General features: G+C 39.3%; 1 protein-coding gene across 3 annotated transcripts; it reads left to right on the forward strand.

The window, feature by feature from the left end:
- The first annotated feature begins 473 nt into the window (after window positions 1-473).
- On the forward strand, window positions 474-19,347 carry LOC140237474 (serine/arginine-rich splicing factor 7-like). 3 transcript variants are annotated; one of them, XR_011901847.1, is made up of 6 exons: window positions 474-589; window positions 8,587-8,825; window positions 11,912-12,133; window positions 12,777-13,382; window positions 14,247-14,318; window positions 17,316-19,347. XR_011901847.1 is itself a non-coding variant. In XM_072317399.1 (5 exons), exons 2-5 carry the CDS (start codon window positions 8,608-8,610, stop codon window positions 17,320-17,322), a joined length of 519 nt encoding a protein of 172 aa, XP_072173500.1. In that variant the 5' UTR covers window positions 474-589; window positions 8,587-8,607; the 3' UTR covers window positions 17,323-19,347. The 3 variants fall into 3 exon arrangements, 1 of the variants encoding a protein (XP_072173500.1); XR_011901848.1 differs by having other exon boundaries at window positions 12,777-13,379; XM_072317399.1 differs by lacking the exon at window positions 12,777-13,382.
- The last annotated feature ends 1,901 nt before the right edge of the window (window positions 19,348-21,248 follow it).

Consider the following 21,248-nt stretch of genomic DNA (forward strand, 5'->3'; position numbering starts at 1 on the left):
TTTCATCAAATAAGCTTGAATTCCTTTTATCCCCATCTCAACTAAGTTCTTGACTATACCATCAGGCAAGACATTTTTATGTACAAACTGATAAGAGAGTTATTCACAACAATATACATTATTTAAAAAGAAACTACATGTTGCTGTAAGCATGCATTGTGCAAATTTATTCTATAGTTCGGTTTCAGCAAGGAGCTTCAAACACAGTGAAAGCCACGCCTAAGATCATGAGCACCCTGTACGTGATGGTATGCGTACTACAGTTATGCCTACGTGCACTTTGCAGTGGTACATGACTATTGTATTTGTACATACAGAGCGCTCGTAGAAATCAGCCTGTGTGTGTGCGTGCGTTTATCAGCAGCCCATGTAAAAAACACACGCCGCGCCGTAGGAGTATGTATTGTACGTACTGGCCCTGATGCTATGGTATGGTACGTGCATGCATGATCCTACAGCTACACATACACTGTATACATCGAGTGTGTCTTTCCGCTGCCAAAAAGACTGACTGGGCAGGGCATCAAGTACATCAAAGGCTAGCTAAAATTACACATTTCGGAGCCATATCATTAAGTTCAGTCATTCGGTACGTATATTTAGAAGTAAGATGTGGATCTCAACCGATGAGACTCAGAGCAGAAGCAAGTAGTTTTTCTGCACTAAATGCACTAGAATCTATGCAATGTGTGTAACTTGGGTTCGCGTCTGGGAGTCTAACACGTTAGTCAATTGTACAGACGATTTAAAACAACGTGTTGTGAGCGTGCGTGTGAATGAATGTGGGGAAACTGTACAGAGCGTATAAAAAAAAAAGTAGGCCAAATCAACTTTGGAGGGCTACCATTTCATGATTATCGGCTCTGGAGAGTGCAATGTTGATTGTGAGGAAAGATGAACACTTCCTCTTTCCATTGATACCTAGGGTAACATCCCCAGTATTCGGTCACTTAAGCTTTTTTGCAATATTTTTCAAACTAAAATAATACATAGGCCCTACAGACATCATATCTACAGCAATGTATGTGAAATATATCAAATTTCTTTAATCTCAACTTTCATTTCGTTAAATATCTCACAGAATTGCACAAAATCGCGAAATATTTCACCTTGAAAATTCCCCAGTATACGGTCATCGGCTCCAGTATTCGGTCACGCGATGTGCGCGTTCAAAGTCAATGCGTGTTCAAGGCAGCTGAAAAACGCGCGCGCGCGCTACCTTGTTGGCGCAGAATTGCATCGGGGACATTGAGGCGACCGTTGGTGACCGAATACTGGGTCCTCGGCACTTGCATTCAACCCTTGTACATTGGGACACTGTATCGGCACGTACGGACATTTTGTTTTTCTTTTGCGTTTTTGAGGATACCATTACACCCCAAGCTTGCGATAAGCGAAAAATCCCGCGAGAGAACGGCGTATTTCTCGATTTTTAGCGCTTTTTCGGCGACCCGTACTCTTATAACTGGGCCTTATCCGCGCGCGCTTTTGGAAAGTAGCGCCGATTCTGCACTTTTGACGGTAAAATTTGGGATTTTGGATGGATTTTTGGAGGGGGCTAAGGGAGTTTCCTATTGTGAATGAGTGTGGAAGTATGTGAATTAATGTGATTTGCGTGTGTTGTGACAGTTGAACTTACTGGCTGGTGACTAGTGATAAGTGACCGAATACCGGGGGCTGACCGAATACTGGTGCCCTTACCCTAATTATGTTGACAAATGTCATGCATGACCAAGCACATAAAGTAAAAGTAAATTAGGGTCCTAACGTTACAGCATGTAACGTTACAGGGACACAGTAGACTCTAAATGACACATTACACTTTTTCCAAATTTGAGTGTTATCGTGAAGGGGCTATCCTGGGTTTTAGGGGTCTAAATTGTTTTGGGCTTCTAACTTCAGCACAGGCATAGATACGGACTATGGAAAGCCAAATAGGATTAGGGTTATAGGGTTAGGGTTAGGGCCTAGGGTTATTAAATATTTTAGGCCTAGGGTTAGGGTTTAGGTTAGGGTTATGGTGAAACCATTTTGGCTTTCCATAGTCCGTATCGATGCCTGTGCTGAAGTTAGAACTATAGAAGCCCAAAATAATTTAGACCCCTAAAACCCAGGATAGCCCGTGAAGGAACAATGTGTCATTGCATGTCTCACTGAATGGATGGGATCTCTCAATGAAAGTGGCAACAGGCCAGCCTGCATGACTGCAGGTACAATGTAGACTCTATGGCCCGAATTCACGAAGGTGGTACAAATGAAACCATGGTTTAAACCATGGACAAAAACCATGGAGCGCCAAGTGTCGCATGGAATATTTCGTCACGAAATCAGTCATTTCGTCGATTAAATTATTGTTTTGTAACAAAATGGCAACATTTTGTAACTAAATGAACATTTCGTTCACGGAATGATAATTTCGTTAATGAAACCTGTCATTTTATCGACGAAATGACCAATTTCGTAACGAAATATTCCGTGCGACACTTGGTGCTCCATGGTTTTTGTCCATGGTTTAAACCATGGTTTTGTTTGTACCACCTTCGTGAATTCGGGCCTATGTGTTTTAATAGGCTTAGGTCTAGACTCTAACGCCGTAGCGGCTTGGCGGTTTACTTTGCCATAGAGTTAGATAGCCAATAAGGGCCTAGAGGTTGTTCTACTACAATAGGGTTTCTTCTAACATTTTATGGTTCACAACCGTTAGCTTTGCATTGCCACCTGTCCGATAATGGGTCACTCCTACTAAGGCAAACCCACACAGTCCATTTTTCCTTGTCCACATTCAATACATAGCTTGCAGCAGGGCACCAAACCAAGTCTGGAATGTGAAGAGAGAAAATTGATAATTATGGTTCAGCCTTTGTGGGAGTGACCAAGTTATATTACCTCCGCCAAGGAAGGAGATTATGTTTTCGTTACCGTTGGTTTGTTCGTTCGTTTGTTAGTTTATCATTAGTTTGTCTGTGTGCAAAATAACTCAAAAAGTGGTCAATGGATTTGGATGAAACTTGCAGGAACGGTTTAGAATGCACATGATACAAGTAACAATCAGACAATTAAATTTTGGTAGTGATCCGAGAATTTTTGGGGAATTTATGAAGGATTTTTTATATTTTGGCAGGTAGGGTCAATTAACTTGAGAGTTGGGGCTGCACGTATTTGAGGTTTGCATGCGCGCACTAAAGTGCGTGCTCTAGTTTCTGCTAGGGCGAGGCGCGCCATGCAGCTGAGGGTTTATGACGTAACAAAGGCTTCTATATTGGGAAATCTGGCAACTCGGCACACAATGCTATAAGTACGTATGGGTGGAAATCACTGATATCTCTATGGAAGAGTCTGCGCTCTCAGAGTGCTTTTCTAGTTGACAACTGTGGCCATACTGAAGATTACAGATCATAAGGTTAGAAGAAGCCCTAAATACAAACCTGCAGTCATGAACAGGCTGGCCTGTTAATGTTACCATTTTCATTGAGAGATCTCATCCATTCAGTGAGACATGCATTGTTCCTTTCATGCAACACTCAAAACTTTGAAAATGTGTACCGGTAATTTGTCATGGTTGTCTTTTGAAGTTTATGTGCTCGGTCATGCATGACATTTGTCAACATAATTAGGTATCAATAGAAAGAGGAAGAGTTCCTCTTTCCTCACAACCAGCATTGCACTCTCCAGAGCTGACAATTATGAAATGGTACCTCACTCCCTGTGAAATCCCATGAACCACCACGCACTCAGCAGCTATCAAGCTTCACTTGTTCACATGGAACGCCGTTTGACAAGTGATAACGACATTTAAGTATTCAAAACGTCACTCAAGTGACTAAAGCCCACCTAGCTTGGCCTTATGACGGATGGTATCTGTCTCTTCACGGTGGGCGTCTTATCTGATGTCGAAACATGTATGGTCATCCCTCCGTTTAAGAGACAGATCTACTCATCACTTTGCTATGCAAAATTATTGATCAGCGCGAGACAATAAATTTTCAGCTAAGAATGCCCTTACAAGGGCATTTCAGCCTCACTGAAATTAGCTCAACTGGAATATGTAGGCCTAATTTAGTCCCATTTGATGTTTTGCTGACTGATTTTATGCTTTAATCTGAAAAAAAAAATCCTGTTTTTTTCTTGCACAGGTCTCTCAGCCATCTTCCAGAACACAGCGCCATTCATATCAACTACCGCACATGCGCACAGATACCTGCAGCTACAGACAAGAAGCTAGCTTCTTCACTCGCTGGGTGGAATCTTCGCTGGCTGGGCGTGAAGAGACAGCTACAATCAGTTTAGCCTAGTTTGCACTGCGATTTTGACAATTGCATTGAAAACTGCGCAATATCGCCTCGCATGCCTCTGGCTGCTCTCCGCTGCAGGATTATCAAGCTTTACATTAACAATATTGCATCGCAGAAATTGCCGTGATCATGACGCAGAGTGTAAGGAAGTCTGCGATACAATAGCTTCCATTTTTGAACATCCTAGCCAGCCACAACAATTAATAAATATTTTTATGTCTCCTTCATTCATCTGCCGCCACTGCAATTCGCACAAACCACCTGCGCAGGAGAGGCGTGTGTGTGTGTGTGTGTGTGCATGTAGTGGTTGCCCATAAATCGCTGTGTAGGCGGTAACAAAATGGCGGATCGGGATAAGATTTTTAAAAATTTTGTTGCTGTTAATTTCGCAGAATAATTTTGCCAATGAATAGGTTAATGAGTGATCCTCTGCTTGAGATATATTGCAGTATCCATTCATTTAAAATCACAAATGAAAGGCAAAAGTTTCCCCCAGTTCAGTTGCATTGTGTGCCGAGCACAGCTCAGCAGCACACCCTCTGCTCGATTACGCCGCTGATGGAAGGGCGAGCAACGGTGTGTCGTACCGTGCTTTCATTTTGCACACACACATTGACACATACACACACACACTGCATCCCAACACGAGATCCTACACACTAGTACACATTACTGGAACATATGCTGTCAAACCCGTGGTGCCTGAGTAGTGATGGGTACTCAAATTCTCTTGCACTACTCGATTAGGGTAAAATCTCACACCGATGATAAAGGGCCATAAAGTGCATGATTGCCATTTTTATGCCTCCGCCACAAAGTGTCGCCGGAGGCATTATGTTTTCGAGTTGTCCGTTCGTCCTTCCGTCCGTAATCAATTTTGTGGACAGCGTAACTAAAAAAACGTTTGAGGTATCCTGATGAAACTTGGCATGTTTATGAGTGGGCGAAGTTTTGCCTATCAACTTTTGGGCACACATGTTTAAGGTCAAAGGTCACGGTCAAATGCACAAAATTACACTATTTCCCTCATATCAATGCAATGCCCAAAGGTATTTTCTTGAAACTTAGTTTATACATAAACTACCAAATAAAGATTCTCCAGAGAGAGTTTTGTGTCGTGAGGTCAAAGGTCAAGTGAAAATGTTTTTTCTCCATATCTCACAAATAGTTCAAGGTATCTTCATGGAACTTAGTACAATGCATGCACTGACTGGCAGTGATCATGTAGGGAATGTAGGGGTCATGGGTGAAAGGTCAGGGGTCAAAGGTCAAGGTCTTATCTATGCAATGTCTGCAGGATTTTTTTTCTTGAAACTTTAATGTAACGTATCACCCAATAGAAATTCGCATCCAAGTTTCTTGCCATAAGGTCAAAAGTCAAGTGAAAGTGCTAAGTTTCACTTCTTCCTAAAACTTATGAAAGGGTCAAAAGTCAAGTAAAAATCCTCAAATACCCACACTCTTATACAATATAACTATTCATCCAATTAAACCTAGTTCAAAGAAGGTGAACAATCAACACATTTGTGACAAACCTGTCATGTTAATATTTTGCCGATGGGTATTATGTGAAACTGTTATCACTCATTGTCAAGACATTGTACTATAGCGGCCCTCCTCTGTAGGAGGGGATTCCGTGAAGCCAGATGTAGTCTCCGCGGAACATATCCCTGACGACCAGATTCAGACTGATCTTTCGGTCAGTACAATGCCAATGCAGTGCTCACTCACTGCCTTGTCTGCACTTCTGTAGAAAAACCCACATATTTATGAGCAGTCTGTTACCAGTTGATATTTCTGAGCTGAGGTAACATTAATGGAGAATATTGAAAGGTAGAATGAGGAAAAGCAAGAGATACAAGCAAACCACTGCACTTGGTTTATTTTTTCTGTCTCCCAAATTGATATAGGTGGTCCTACACGTGCAGTGTAGATTTCTGTATCTTACATGTACTACATGTTCACATACAGTATTGCAACTGTTTTCGTAATTACATTGTCACATGATAAAGATGACAATGATTGGATGTTGTACTGAAGACAGTGTGATGTGCATGACCAGCATGACAAGCAACACCCTCGCGATCAATCACGTTCACAGTGCATGTAGTACTGTCTGTAGTTTCTAGCTGATCAATGATCCAACTCAAAAAGCAATAGAACTGCATAGAGTCCGATTCTAACAAGGCGATGTATACAGCCATATGCTCATGTGTGGTTGTATCCGTACACTCAGTCTAGCCCAAGTCGCTGAATACAGCCACACACATATGATGGTGCTGTGTGGCCTATGCCCACTGCTGAGCTGGAAACAGCCTCATCAACACCCAATGCAGTATCTTAGGTGTATACCACCATTACAATGAAAGTTGCCTAATTTTTCAGACATTCCACTTTCTAGACAAATTTCCAATCAGTTCTCATTGTCTTTTTTTCTTTGCTTTTCCAGTCTTGTCATGAGCGTTCCTTTCTTTGGCTGCAAGTTTTTTTGAAGAAGAGCTTACTTCATTCCCAAATGCCCCTGGTTGTTAAGTCCATTTTACTTTTTCATGATTGATGGCCAGCACAGCAGCCGGCCAGATATCGCTGGCTGGCTAGCACTACCATGACCATGTGTATCCTGTATGCTGTACATACTCAATGTACATTGTACAAGGAAGGGCTACTGACAAATTTCAGAGAATAGATGCACAGAATTTGATGCACACATTCATGTTTATTTGTATGTGCTATAGTGTACACAGCCAAAGGGAATACATGGTGAATCACGAGCCTTATCAAGACTGTCTTAGTGTTGCGATTGATCCTTATCAGTCGCTAATCCCCCAATCAATTATAACATATGTAGCTTTTTATTGATTTCAAATCCATCTTTATGAAACAAAGATGGTTAGAATGGAATGTAAAATAAGTTAATAAGTTAGAATGGGGTGTAAAATAGTGTACATGAATAAAGTTGTTTACAAAGTATGAAATTGAGGTAATCTTTTTCCCCTTTCGCATGGTGGTGTGTGATGTACAGCTCTATACATTGCCAGTTGATGTGGCTTGAGTGATATGCCTCACTTCCGTTTAAATATGAAAACAGTCTAATCACCTGTGTTTGGCTAGGTATCAGGTAACAAATGTGCATTGATACAAAGTGCATGTCAAAGGTACACCTATTTTATTCCGTGGTTTAAAATCAAACCACCTTCGTTTAATTCAGCCCCTTATGTTCTAAGTAATAGTAATATGAAAAACAAAACAATATTGCTACAATAGTCTGGACTCACTGGTGCTGGTAATGACACAAGGTACAAAATGTATGATATGCTGCAAGTGTGAGTTGGTTTGAGTCAACCGTAGGCAAATGCTGGAAGTGAGCCCATTTTAGAATATTATACCTGGATCTCCTGTACCAGAGCATGACCTAGCCATTTTGGAACAGAATTACAGAGGCATATTTAATGATATGCCAGTATGTTGGAGGTGGAGCACATAGGACATACTGGATCAGGACACCTGCTTGTTGAGACTCTTGACCCTAGATTCACAGGATTAACATCTTTGATGCCTTTGTCGTTGTGATGATGCCAGGCCATGATGTGTAATTACATGTAAATCTGTTGCTAGAGCAGTCTTGTCAGATTTGTATAAGCTCAACAAGTCAAAGACGAACACAGAAAAAGCCCTGTGGCTGTGGTAGGATTCTTTTTTCAAGAGTCGATCAGTATCCTTTTACTGCAGTCATCCAAGGCATCAGAATATTGTTCTGTTGTTTACTTGATGTCTTTAGCGACTGTTATATAACGCCTGAAGAGATCCCTGTCATTTGATTGGTTGTTTGACATTGGTCATTCGGCCCATTTCACTATGACGTCATCACCCGTGCAATTGCGGCTCCATTTACCGTGCAATTTTGGATCCATACGATTTGCTCCATTGCACGCTCACTGAAAGCCCGGCACACTACGCGTTTGCAGTGTGTGTATGCAACAGCGCGCTAGGCTAAGCGTAAAGCGCTCAGTGAGCACTCTCGCGATCTCAGATTCTCTCTTGGTTCTTTATTGATAAAACATCAAATGACAATGATCTATTTTAGGTGTTATATAAAACAAATAATGTTTTTCATTCGTGCTATGGACAGAATATTTCATTCGGTGAAAGATGAAATGTAGATCCATTCAACTCGGCTGCCCCTCGTTGAATGGATCATTTCATCTTTCACCTCATGAAATATTCTGTCCATTGCACTCATAAACATTCATTATTTGTATACTCTATGTGCATGTTTTGCATTGTATTCCCATAGCTCAGACGAGGTCGGGAGAAGATGTCCAGGTACGGAAGATCATCAAGCAGCTCCTCTAGCAGCAAGGTCTACGTAGGCAACCTTGGAAATGACGCCAGCAAATCGGAGCTTGAGAAGAAGTTCAGCTACTACGGCCACCTGAAACACGTGTGGATCGCCAGGAACCCGCCAGGCTTTGCTTTCATCGAGTTTGAGGATTCACGGGATGCAGCAGATGCAGTGAAGGAACTGGATGCTACGTGAGTATTATCAGCAGTAATGTTTCAGGATGAATTAGTTCAAAGACAAGTCCACCTTCATATACAGGTGGATTGAGAGAATGCAGCAATATTCATAGAACACATTACTGAAAGTTTTAGGAAAATCAGACAAACCATTCAAAGGTTATGAATTTTCAAAGTTTCTGTAAAGTCACTGCTTGATGAGAAGACTACAGTGCTCACCGCTTAATCACAAGGGGTCGGGAGACAAGTTTTTCTCCCATTTAAGCGGTGCTCCCGCTTAAGTGATGACCATTCTTGGCCGTGCAAACCACACGACATTTAGCCCAGTATGTGGGCATTACATTAAACCATGGAAATATATCAAACCCGATGATAACCTCAGCGACAGATACACACATAATGCTACGACACGCAGACACAAAACGGCAATAAGAAAGGACACGGCAGTCTCATAATTTTGGCAAATGCATTATTGGAACAAACCTTTATCCATTTGATCCACAAAATAACCCCATTTAAGAGTTGAAAATACATACTGTAAAGTTCCGTGTATAGACGCACCCGTGTGTAAGAGGCAACCCGACTTTGGGACTTTAAAAAAGATGATTAGCGATCGAAATGACAATTTGATGGTATGGTGCAAGAGACAACTTGGCCTTGGCAGACTTCCTTCTATTGATATCCCTTGCCCTGCCCCGATCCTATGAATGACATAGAAAAACAAGGAACACTGTAACGATTAAACAACAGACCACTTGCTAGCAGCCATGCAGGTGTTTCATGTTAGGTGAAGAATAAGAAAAAAACAAACAAAAACGATGGTAGGTAGAGGGAAACTGACAGTCTGACACCCAACAGGCATGCCAGCCACCTGGCCAGGCTGGTGGAGTGGTAGAAAGGAATTTGTGTACGCATGCTTGTAGTGGCTCGGTCACAAATACCATTAAGAACTGCTACAAACGCTGTAGTTCGTAGCCTGGTCGATGGTCTTGTTCAAGATTTTTTTAAACTTCGTACGAAACCCTCTCTTTGCAAAGCGGCCGTACGAACTCCAGAATTCGTACGAACAATGACATTGGTACGAACGCATCATTCGTACGAACCTTTGTGACTGTCGCTTTAATTGCATGAATGGGGGCCCTGGGAAAGGGGCGATTAGAAGCAGACCCTGCACACAGTAGATGATCACTGTGTGTGTAATCTCAAAGCTGAAGTTTCAAACAGTGCACTGCATGTGTTGGCACGCACACACGGTGGACTGTGTGACAGTGTGTGTAGCATGTGTTGGTGTGGCACACACACGATTACACACGAGTTGGTGAGAGCATGCAGGAGGGCTAAGGGGGAAGAGAGTTCAGTCTCACAGATACACGTGTAGCTAGCTGGCTGGCTGGTGAGATTGGTGGACTCACTTAGTGTACGTGCGTGAGTAGAAGCTGACGACTCGCAATAAGATTGCACTCGATAAGACCACCTCTGCGCTATGTCTCACTGTCTAATGGCAAATGTTAGACTGCAGTCGACATAATTTATCGGGAACTTGTGAGAAAATAATTCTTTTGGTAAGAAAACTAAATCCCTGCAATTTTTTTCTAAGGATTTACTTATTATATTTAGACATTAATACATGGACAATGGAAGTGTTTCAGCCAGATTTGTCCCGATAAAGCGGTTCATGCTTCAGATTAAGCGGTGGAAATAACACATGAAAATTTTGTTGCATCAAGTTTTGTTACACTTAAGCGGAGTTCCCGCTAAAGCGGTTCCCGATTAACGGTCAAGCACTGTACTACAGTGTATGATGTCACATGCGTAGAACGATACGGAAAATATAAGAATTTCACAAAATTTCATTTTTTGAAAAAAGTACACATCCCTCGACTTGTTAATGACGTATTTTAAGGGTAATATCATTCCCCTTGCCTTCTGTACGAGGCAAGTCAACTGCTCTTTTATGATGCGAGCAAACTGAAAATCTGTTGAGTTTTCCTTTTATTTTCTTTATACCGTTCTACGCATGTGACATCACAAAGTGTAGAAGTCTTCTCATCCAGTGATGGTGGCACTGAAACTTCGAGAATTCATAACTTTTGAACGGATAGTCTGAATTTCCTCAAACTTTCACAAATGTGTTCTACTAATATTGCTGCATTTTCTTAGTCCTTATGTACATAAAGGTGAACTTTAACAGAAAGTCATAGTGTCTGCCTTGTACAAATTGGAATCCTTTTAGTAATGCCATTTGACACTTTTAACTACATGTACATGTACATTCCAGAAAATTGAGGAGAAGACAGGAAAGTTCTCTTGCTTCAAGAGTGCAATTGATTTGCCTCTTGTTATTCCTCCCATTAAAAAGAAAATAATGATAATGGTAATGACAATTTGATTCCCTAACTCCATGGTATAAGCCCTTCAAATATCTAGGGTTGACTTATCATGACTCACTTGAATCGACAGTCCTGCTTACACATACAAAAAAAGAAATGAACAGTGAGTGAATGTTATTTCTGTTCACATGAAAGTTGAGTACCTTTGTAAGATTGCACTAAGTTCTTATGCACATTTCATGACAGCTGGTCATTTACTAACAAGAAAATATTTAAATGTATCAAAAGCAAAGGTCTACATTGCAGGGTGAATGATAAAGTTCATGCATGGCACATACACAAACACACTATGCAAGTAGTTCAGATACAAGCTGTAAAACAATGGTGATAGTGCAGCAAGAACTTAAACAATTTGAACAGTAATGAAAACTTTGATTTCAGTATGTCATCTAGAATTTAAAAAGGCATCTAATACTAAACACTCAATCACAACACTGTAATGCTGCAAGTTACTGTAACAGTGGACATTTTTGGTGGTGTTGAAATTTTTGCGCATTTCACACAACCAGAAACTAGCAACCAGAAAATAAAAGCATATGAATATATTTGCTTTCCATATGTTCCAGTAGTTGATGTCTTGATTTCGCGGAATCAAAAAAATGTGAAACTGTTCTTGCAACTTTGCATTTGGGACAATGGTCTCCAACAGTAATGTGATCACTAATGGATGACAGGGTGATAAGCTTCCAATTGTGCGCTTAAATTCACCAGCAACATTTGCGGCCAGAGAGCCCGGGTGGAAATGTCCAATGGAGACTCTCGCAGGCGTGGCTACAGAGGAGGCGGCGGTGGAGGTGGTAGATTCGGGGGCAGCCGCGGGGGTCCACCCAGGGGGGAGAGCCGATGCTATGAATGCGGAGAGGTCGGACACTTTGCCCGCGAATGTCGCCGCAGGTCAGGAGGTGGGAGCAGCCGTCGTCGAAGTTACTCCAGGTAAGTGGCAGATATGAAAAGAGTAAAAAATTAAGAGGCAGAATTGTTTTCACAACTGTGGCAATAAAAGGAAAACCAAAAGGGTATTTTAAAAATTCCAAGAAAATGAAGCATGAATTCTCTTGCAATGTCATCGAGATTTTCTGTGAATAAAAGGATTTTAAAAATCATTCTTCTTGCATCAATGTACTAAATGGTATATCATATCACTGGTTTTTGTATTTTACCAGTAGTTGATGAATGCTGTGACTGCTGATTTTTTTCATAAATGCCTTACTTTGTTTATGAAAAATAAATGTGAAAGAATAAATGTGTGCAAGAATACCTATGAAGTTTAACGTTAATCTGTGTGATTTCTCCCAGGAACCAGGAATTTCACCAAATTCACACACTTTATCTTTCCTTTTTTTTTTCTTGTTTTTGTTTTTGTTTTTATTTTTGTTTTGTGTGTGAGTAAAGATCAAACATTTTGCATTTGCGTAATAGTCAGTTCAATAATATACCATTCAAAACTTTTATTCCTTTTTAATACAAATTTGAATTGTATTGTTTTATTTTTATTTATAGTGTTGCTTCTAATTTAATATTTAACATGGTCAGGATTCTGTGACCATTCCCTGATTACTCCTTCCCTCCTTTTCAGGACTCTCTTGTTAGTGGCTTGACAGCCCGTATCTAACGCCCAGTAAATTCTCCAGTGAACGACCATGTCGCAACACTGCGCCTTCCTTCATGGGGTAGTTGACGGAATGTGATCTTTTCATGATAGGATATCAGATCCGGTGATGGAGAAAAGATCGCAGGCCATTAAAAAGCCCCACGTCTGCCTCACACACACCTTTACTACAAATCTGCACTTCATGCGGCTTTAAAAAAAGAAAGAAATATGCGGCAAAAAGTCCCCGTCAAAATTCGACGCAAGTTTCCGGCTTCAAGAGAAGCCCCAAGCCGTCCATGTCGTCTTATATCCACGGGGGCTGTGGCACGACGAAATGCACGCTCTGTCGTTTGCGAGGATGTCTGCTAAGATCTCTGTTGCTGCCCTTCATTTGGTTACGACTTCAGGGTTATGCTAGTTTCATCAGTTCTGCACGTGTAATAAAAGATCACGTATGCGTCTGTGGCGTCCTCAGTCTTAGCGCGTCCTTCTGCGTCCTGTAGTTCCCTGCACTGCTGGCAATAAGGGGGGTTCTTTATCCCCTCCTTGTCATTTCTTCACCTTTGTTTTTCCAGTGGAGGAAAACAGGTAGTAAGTGCAAGGTTTCTTTTACTGTAACAACATAAACATGACAAGAAATGCTTAGGATGATTGATAAAGTGGTTGATGTGTTATGTACAGAATCCTGTTGCATGAGTGATTTTCTGACGTAGCAAACTTCCAAGGCAATGAGCAGAGATAGATCCTTGAAGTGAATAGAGTTTGACTGGAAAATTTGGAGTTACAATTGTAGTAAGGTTTTATACAAGAATACCAAAAAAAAAAAAAGTACAAATTGAAAGACTTCAGAAGTTAGGAACTGATGTTAGTCTTGTACCAGATTTTGAACTGGTGATAAAAACAGAAAAAAAAAAGAATTATAACATTTCTTTCTTGTTGTCATTGGAGTGAAATCAGATCTAAATTTTTCTGACACCTTTCCCTTTCTTTGCAATTTCCTTCTTACCCACTGAGGTTTTGAAGAGGTTTTGGTTTTTTTATTATTACTTTTTTTTTCCAACTACATATATTTGGTGTGTAAACTTTCAAGTTTGACCCTTCCATTACTTTGTTATTTGAGAAAAGATAATTATTGGATGAAATAGAGTAACAGTTTATTATGAATGCTTCCAACAGGCTTAGTTGTGTGGGGATATTTGTGTTTCCTGCTGTTATACAAGATTATTTAAAGGGTCTTTACAGTTCTGTTCTTTAATTATTCAATCAGCACTGTGATAGTTAGCTTGTCAGGGTCAGATTCATTTTTAATCACCAATATTTCTTAGAGAGGGTGGTATATATGTATGTATTTCAGAAACAAGGGGCAGTCATTGCAAATTATTTAGCACCAAGGAGGACCCCTTGAGCAGCATGTGTTGGGTCAGTGTGTAACGTTCTTCAACTTTTATGTTTCAGGTCCCGGTCCCGCTCCCGCTCACCTGCTCCACGACGCAGCGAGCGCAGCCGTAGCCGGAGTAGGAGCAGGAGGTACGTTCGGTTGCAGCTAGAGACATGGAAGAATGCTATGCATGCAATCTTCGCTTGAAAAGAGCATTTAAAGGGGAATGAAACCCAAATATAAATGCGGATTGAGTGAATGCACATAGCAGTTTTAGTAGAACACATCAGCGAAAGTTTGAGGAAAATCAGATAATCTGTTGAAAAGTTATGCATTTTTAAAGTTTCAGTGAGTCCATCGTTTGATGAGAAAAGTACACATTTTGTAACGCCATGTATGGAAAATAGTACATGGAAAATATGAAGAAAATTCTACATATTATCTCTTTTCTAGCCTAATAAAAGAGCTCTTGACTCGCCTCTTAGAAAGCATGGGGAATGATATTTTTTTTGAAGTCAAGGTTATGTGTACTTGTCATTTAAAAAAAAAAAAAAAAAGAAATCCTTTTTAAAAATTTGTAACAGGACAAAATGTTGTAGTCTTCTCATCCAGCAGTGGAGGCCCTGAAACCTGAAAAATTCATAACTTTTGAAGGGATTGTGCGAATTTCCTCAAACTTTCATTGATGTGTGCTACCAAAATTGCTGCATTTACTCAATCCACTTTTATATTTGGGTTCCATTCCCTTTTACCACTCTCTGTTGGGCTGGTTATGTGCTTGTTACATGTATAGGACATTAACTAAAATGTGCCTTTGGGAAAGTGGGGAAAAGTGCCTAGAAATGCTTTCTTTGAGACTTTCCTGAAAGTGTTCATTCCAAAGTAACCTGCTGTTTGCCATATACATCAATTCAGATAATCTTGTAAATGTGTTCAACTAAACAACATAGATGTTTATTTCACAAAAAGCTGAATAATATTTCCCGTGGCTCATTTTCTGTGCTTGGTTTCCGGCATTGTGTTGGGAAAAAAAAATGTCACTTTTACTGTTTGCTTGTATACTTATGAGGTTGGGATCCTTTCCAGGTTCTTTTTGTCTTGCACATCGTAAATATTTGGCCCATTAAGTAGAAAATTCTCATTTCAGATCATGCAACTAGTCTGTAGCTGTATGCATGTACTTTTGACATCCGACATCTGCCATTCATTCATATGATTGTGTTTTATCAAGCCCCCGACTTACAAGTGATTTTCTGTATAATTGACGAGCTCAACGCAGGTGAGGGAAGACTAAGGGATCGCCTGTGCCGTCTGTCCGTCCGTCGTCTGTCCGTAATGCTACAAAAACTTGAATAACTCTGTACTGAGGACTTCAAATTTCATTCAAACTTGGAGGGAAGAGTGGTTATTCAAAGTTACACATTTTCCGAACATGAAGATCACCTCAAGGTCAAAGGTCACAGACAGGGGTCAATGAATTTTAGGGCCCAATGTTAAAGGCATAATTTACCATTTGCAAATGAAATACAAACCCAGCAGTAGTGCTTGAAAATAGTTTAAAAATGTGAGTTTGGGATAGAAACAACCAATGTAAAAATTTGAATAAGTATAATCAATGTTAAGTATTGTTAAATACACAAAATGTGAATAATGGTTTTAATAAAAATGTTTCCAGACTTAACTGTCTACCGTTACGGTTTATTGAGAAAAATAGTGATATCTCCTTATATTTAACCCTAAAAAGACTGGGCTATTTTGGTAGCTCGAAAGACTGGGGGGGGCCTAAAGGGCCCCCCCTTAAGATCTCGGCCGTGGATCGCGCGATCGCCGCGGAAATATGGTAGTGTGCGATGTAATCTACAAGATCTTATATTTAAATTTTCCAAAATAGTCTTCTTTTATTTTATTTTGATTAATTATGCTAATTTATGCGAGAAATCAGACCTTTTTTATCTAAATCAGTAAATAAAGCTCCAAAAGTGCTCATTTTTGGTCTAGATATTCTTTGTAGCATTCTTAGCAAATGTACTTGAAAAAAAATTCGATATCAAAATTAATTTCTTATTTATTTTATTGTTTTATGAATTTCTTATGTATTTCTTTGTTTTTTCGACCTTTTGTTTCTGTTGTTTTTTTTTAGCAAAATTTGTGGCAGACCCTTTTTGAAGCATAACACTACTAAAACAAATTGATTTTAGCTGTTGAGAGTAAAAATAAGCATATTTATATGAACCATGTGATAAAACTCAATTTGTATTGACTTTGTACACAAAATCACATTTTTGAGCCATTTTCGGTCTCACGTGCATGTACAAAAAGTTATGTAACTTCAGAACCGTACCCCCAGGTGTCACAAATTTGGTGTCAAAATGTGCGGGAAACTCGAAAGAAAAAAGTCATAGAGCATCGCGGCGAGAGCATTGCGTGTTGCTGAGTAATCGCGCGAAATGTCGAGGGGGGGGGGGGCCTTTTAGGCCCCCCCCCCAGTCTTTTTAGGGTTAAGATTCTATTGCAAAATTCTTCTATGGTAGGATGTTTTGTGATACAACTGACCTACACATATGCATCAAATGTGATATCTTGAACATTTTTAAAATCACTGCTCCCAAAGGTTAACAGGAACTTTAAGTTTTTACGGCGCGTTTCGATTATGGCTCATAACTTTTGATGTGACCAAACTTGGATGGTAGATGTCCCTTAGGGAGTTGAAGGTCACCATAAGGTCAAAGGTCACAGACGGGGTCAAAAAACTTTTAGGGTCCAATGTTAAGTTTTTACGGCGCGTTTTGATTATGGCTCATAACTTTTGATCCCTATGTCCGTTTGTGACGAAACTTGGATGATAGATGTCCCTTGGAGAGTTCATCACAAGGTCAAAGATCACAGGCGGGGTCAATGAACTTCCAGGAGTTAGAAAAACATTAATTTCCTCTATGCGAATGGGTGAGACACAGTTTGGCACTTGCCTTGTTTTTTTCATGTCTTTGGACTTTCTTCTCGGGCAAGTAAAATTCATGTTCAGGCAAGTGTTCTGTAACAACTCTAAAATAAAAAATTTAAAAAATTTAAAAAAAGTTCTTGTAGCACTCTGTGTAATATGTTACCTGTTATTCATTAAACTTTTTGCCCTTTCTTTTATCTTGCAGCCGCTGAGAAGCAAATGCTATTCCACAACTTCACATCCTGTGCTTTATTTGTAAGTTGTAAGGCTCGGTTTTCTGATATCTCATTGTAACACAATGTAATCGGATTTTAAAGATGCCACATGTTTGTTTTTTTTCCCTTCCTTTTTTCCCTTCCTTTTTATTAAATAATGTTTTGAGCCAAGTATTCTACTCAGAGTCCCACAAGGTGAGGTGGTTATTCTCTGTGCATCTATTGTTTGGTTTCAGATATTCCCCCGAATGAGTTTTCTGACTTAGATAAGATTATAGTAATGACCAGCCCTTAAGAAATCAGCACGGTAACTTGTACAGAATAAGTATCATTCCAGATTTTACATCATGGCACAAATGTCAGGTATAGTGCATTGCATCTGATTGTGTCATCTTGACCTTTTGTAGAACATGCTGAAGCAGTGTAGATATGTGAATGAATGGTGATGTATGTAGGAGTAACTAGATTTGTTTTCATTGAGTTTATTTGTTGCAGTCATAAATAGGCAAGTAATTACAACAAGGAGAGTTTGAACTGTTGTCCAAAAACATTTCTCTCTCTTTTTTTTAGTCATCTGAATTCTGTCATACTTAAAGTCTTTTGTCTCTTGTCAGTTTCCACATAAAAGACTGGAGCTGAAGGCTACATACCAGCTCACTGATCACGTAATCATGTCCAGTTAAATTTCCAATGTTGCCAACTTATTGCGTATCAGTGAAAAATATTGTAGTGTCATTGCTCACGCTTGAATACTGAAATGCATATTTGATAGCATAGCCAGTGCATTTACCAACTGCCCATGTGAGAAATGTGAAACGACTTGGCATCCTGGCTGATCATAAAATATACCAATTAAGTTGTTACTAACAGTAACACGGATTATCAAATAATTACTGTGACCATGGTAGGTTAGGTAATTAATTCCTAACACATTGTTTTCACCGATACCATTTAATACCAGTAATGTGTATAATCATTTTTTTTTCTTTCTTTTTATAATTATAAATTTAAAAATCAAGCAGAGTTGACCATTCGCCCATCTTTATCCAACATTTCGGACTGATATATGAGGTTTGCATATGGTTTTTGCGCATATAACTTGGTATGCATCAAGGCCTGGTCACATGATACAACTGATTGCCCGTTTAGCGTCTGTGTCACAAGACAGTAATAGGGTGGTATCATGACACTATGATTAATCAAGATCATGCAGCATTGCACTGGAAAGTGGTATGCGACAAACCTTTCCCTAGTGAAATTCTTTATGTAAGCAGAAGCCTTGTGTATTTATGAATTTACATGTATTTTCTATTTTTTTTTTTTTTTGGGGGGGGATAGCATTTACTTCAAACTATTGGATAGAAAGTAAGCTGCATATGTAGACATTTCTTAAGTTAAGTAGTTTAACAATTTCTATTCTCCTTTTCCATTACTGTCTGTGTGTGAGCTGCAACTGATCCTTTTAAATGTAAGCAGGGTTTTTCAGCACATGGACTTTAAAAAAAATAATAATCAAAAGCTTTTAGGATGATTAACATGTATGTATAGAAAATCTGTGCCAATGAATGTAGAGTGATTACATGTTTTAGGAGCTTGTGAAGTAGGATTTGCAACTTGACTAAAGACAAAGAGCAAAACTTGTGGCAAGAGGCTGATGCATAAATGCAAGCATGTTACTGGTTTTCTTGTCATTTGACCAAAGTGTAAACAGGGATGGTAATGTAGGTTTCATTATGTGTCTGTAATAGTTATTGAAATCACAAAAACCCAGGTAACAATAAGTCTTTATCACTTTTGCTGTAAGGAATTAAGTCTCGACGACCAAATCAAGGTAAACAAGGGATGGGTTAAATGACAAATGTTAAATTTTCTTATGTTTTATCGTACCTATACATTATGCTGTAGTGGGATCTTGCAAAATGTTTTGAATACACTGAAATATCTTATCTGGTCAGGGTGTGGTAGAGTTATACACTTTCAAAAGGTGTTGCAGAGCTCAACACACACACACACACACACACACACACACACACACACACACACACACACACACACACACACACACACACACACACACACACGCATACACACACACACACATGCAGAAAGAAAAATGGTCCCACACATAGATATTGAAATTGTCAGACATTTATCATGGTCCCTCACATACAGATTACTGACCTGCGTACATAGAGCAACTCTCATAATCTCAATTACCTTCTTATAGTGGATTTTGCTCTTACAAATGCCTCTCTTGCTACATGTATACTTGTGCTTGGACTTTTCAGTGTATTCTCTATTGTATTTTGTATTTTTCCTGAAATCATAATGGGTTTAAGATACTGACATTAAAAATTGGAATTGTTTGAATTGACAGAAGAAGGGATATAGGGTTAATGAAAACAGTACTCATTTGAATTAGAAAGTTGTAACACTAGGTATTTTGCCCTCCACAAAACATAAGGATAATAAAAATGATCTATTGATGTTCATGAATTTCTTTTAGATCAGAATATAGAGTGAGAAAAAAGTGACAATAGATTCTGATGTCATGAATGTTGAGAATGTTGTTGCTATAAAAATAATGTATTGCCAAACCAGAGAATGTTTCAAATGTTTCCCAGAATGCTGTAATACATAATGTTTCTGTCTGTTGATTGTTGAGAATGATAAGGGTGTTAGGGAATCTACCCCCTGAGAATGATGACAAGTTTCTTGCGAAAGACTCTGCACAGAGTCAGCACTGTTATTATCCGCAGCAGGTAGATCTTTATAACACTGTCATTTTCAACCAACTGTTATGAAGTTTATGTGTAAATATGAATTTTGTTTGCCAGCCTTGTGTATTGCATTTTTTTTGTGTGTTCTTGCATGTTCACTAATAAATTACAGGATCAGCTATTGTAAATGTCAATTTCAATGAACTCTTTATGTGTATACATGTACAGTGTGTTTGTGTGTGTTTGTGTGTGTGTGTGTGCATGTGCATGTATGTATGTTGTGTTTGTGTGTGCATGTGTAAACTCCAACAACAGTAGCATACAGCTGTAACTCTGAAAATCAAGAGTATTAACATACATGTACTTTTTTGCTCCTCATTCAAGTTAACTTTGATAGATGGAGTACTGCTAATACTGTAGCAGAATGAAAGAAGTGTTCATAGAAATTAACTTCATCTAAGAATATGCTCAGGGGGGCATTTCATGAAGCGTTTTGGTCAGATATTTTTCTGACAAACTGTTACAAGCTACACAAATCCTTGCCTCTGATTGGCTAAGAGCAAATTTGTCCGACAACTTTATCGGACAAAATGCTTCATGAAATGCCCCCCAGGAAAATAAAACAACAATCTTAGACTAAATGCACTTGAAACCCTTAATGAAGTAAATTAGGTCAACGTCTTTACTGAGGTTCTTGTGTGGCTTATGTTCCATCTGTCAATGGTCCAACTGTGTTTTGCGCTGGTCCATGCCGTTGAAGATTTACCAGAATGCATGTATGCGTGTGAGAGAGAAAAAAAAAAATCTCATGTTTGTGTGTCAGACAGGGTGTGAAAACCCCCTTATAAGCCAATGAATTGTTGGTATGCATGTATGTTTGTGCATGTGTGCCTCTGGCTATGGGGGTAAATACAGTAAAGGTATAGTACACATGTACATATTTTTTTTGTTATCATTATTATTATTATTATTATTAGAAGAAGAAGAAGGAGGCTCGAGTACACAATTTGTAGTTCCAACAAGAAGGTTTTTATTCACAAAATTTTGTATTAGACGAAGGCACGAGGTGGGCCAAAAATTTTGTGAATAAAAACCTACTTGTTAGGAACTACAAATGGCGTACTCGAGACTCCTTCTTATAATAACATTTGAAGTCCAGCACATGGAAAATTTATATATATAGATACTGTATACGGCATATAT

Source organism: Diadema setosum, chromosome 14 (genome assembly GCF_964275005.1).
Source record: "Diadema setosum chromosome 14, eeDiaSeto1, whole genome shotgun sequence".
Lineage (NCBI taxonomy): Eukaryota > Metazoa > Echinodermata > Echinoidea > Diadematoida > Diadematidae > Diadema > Diadema setosum.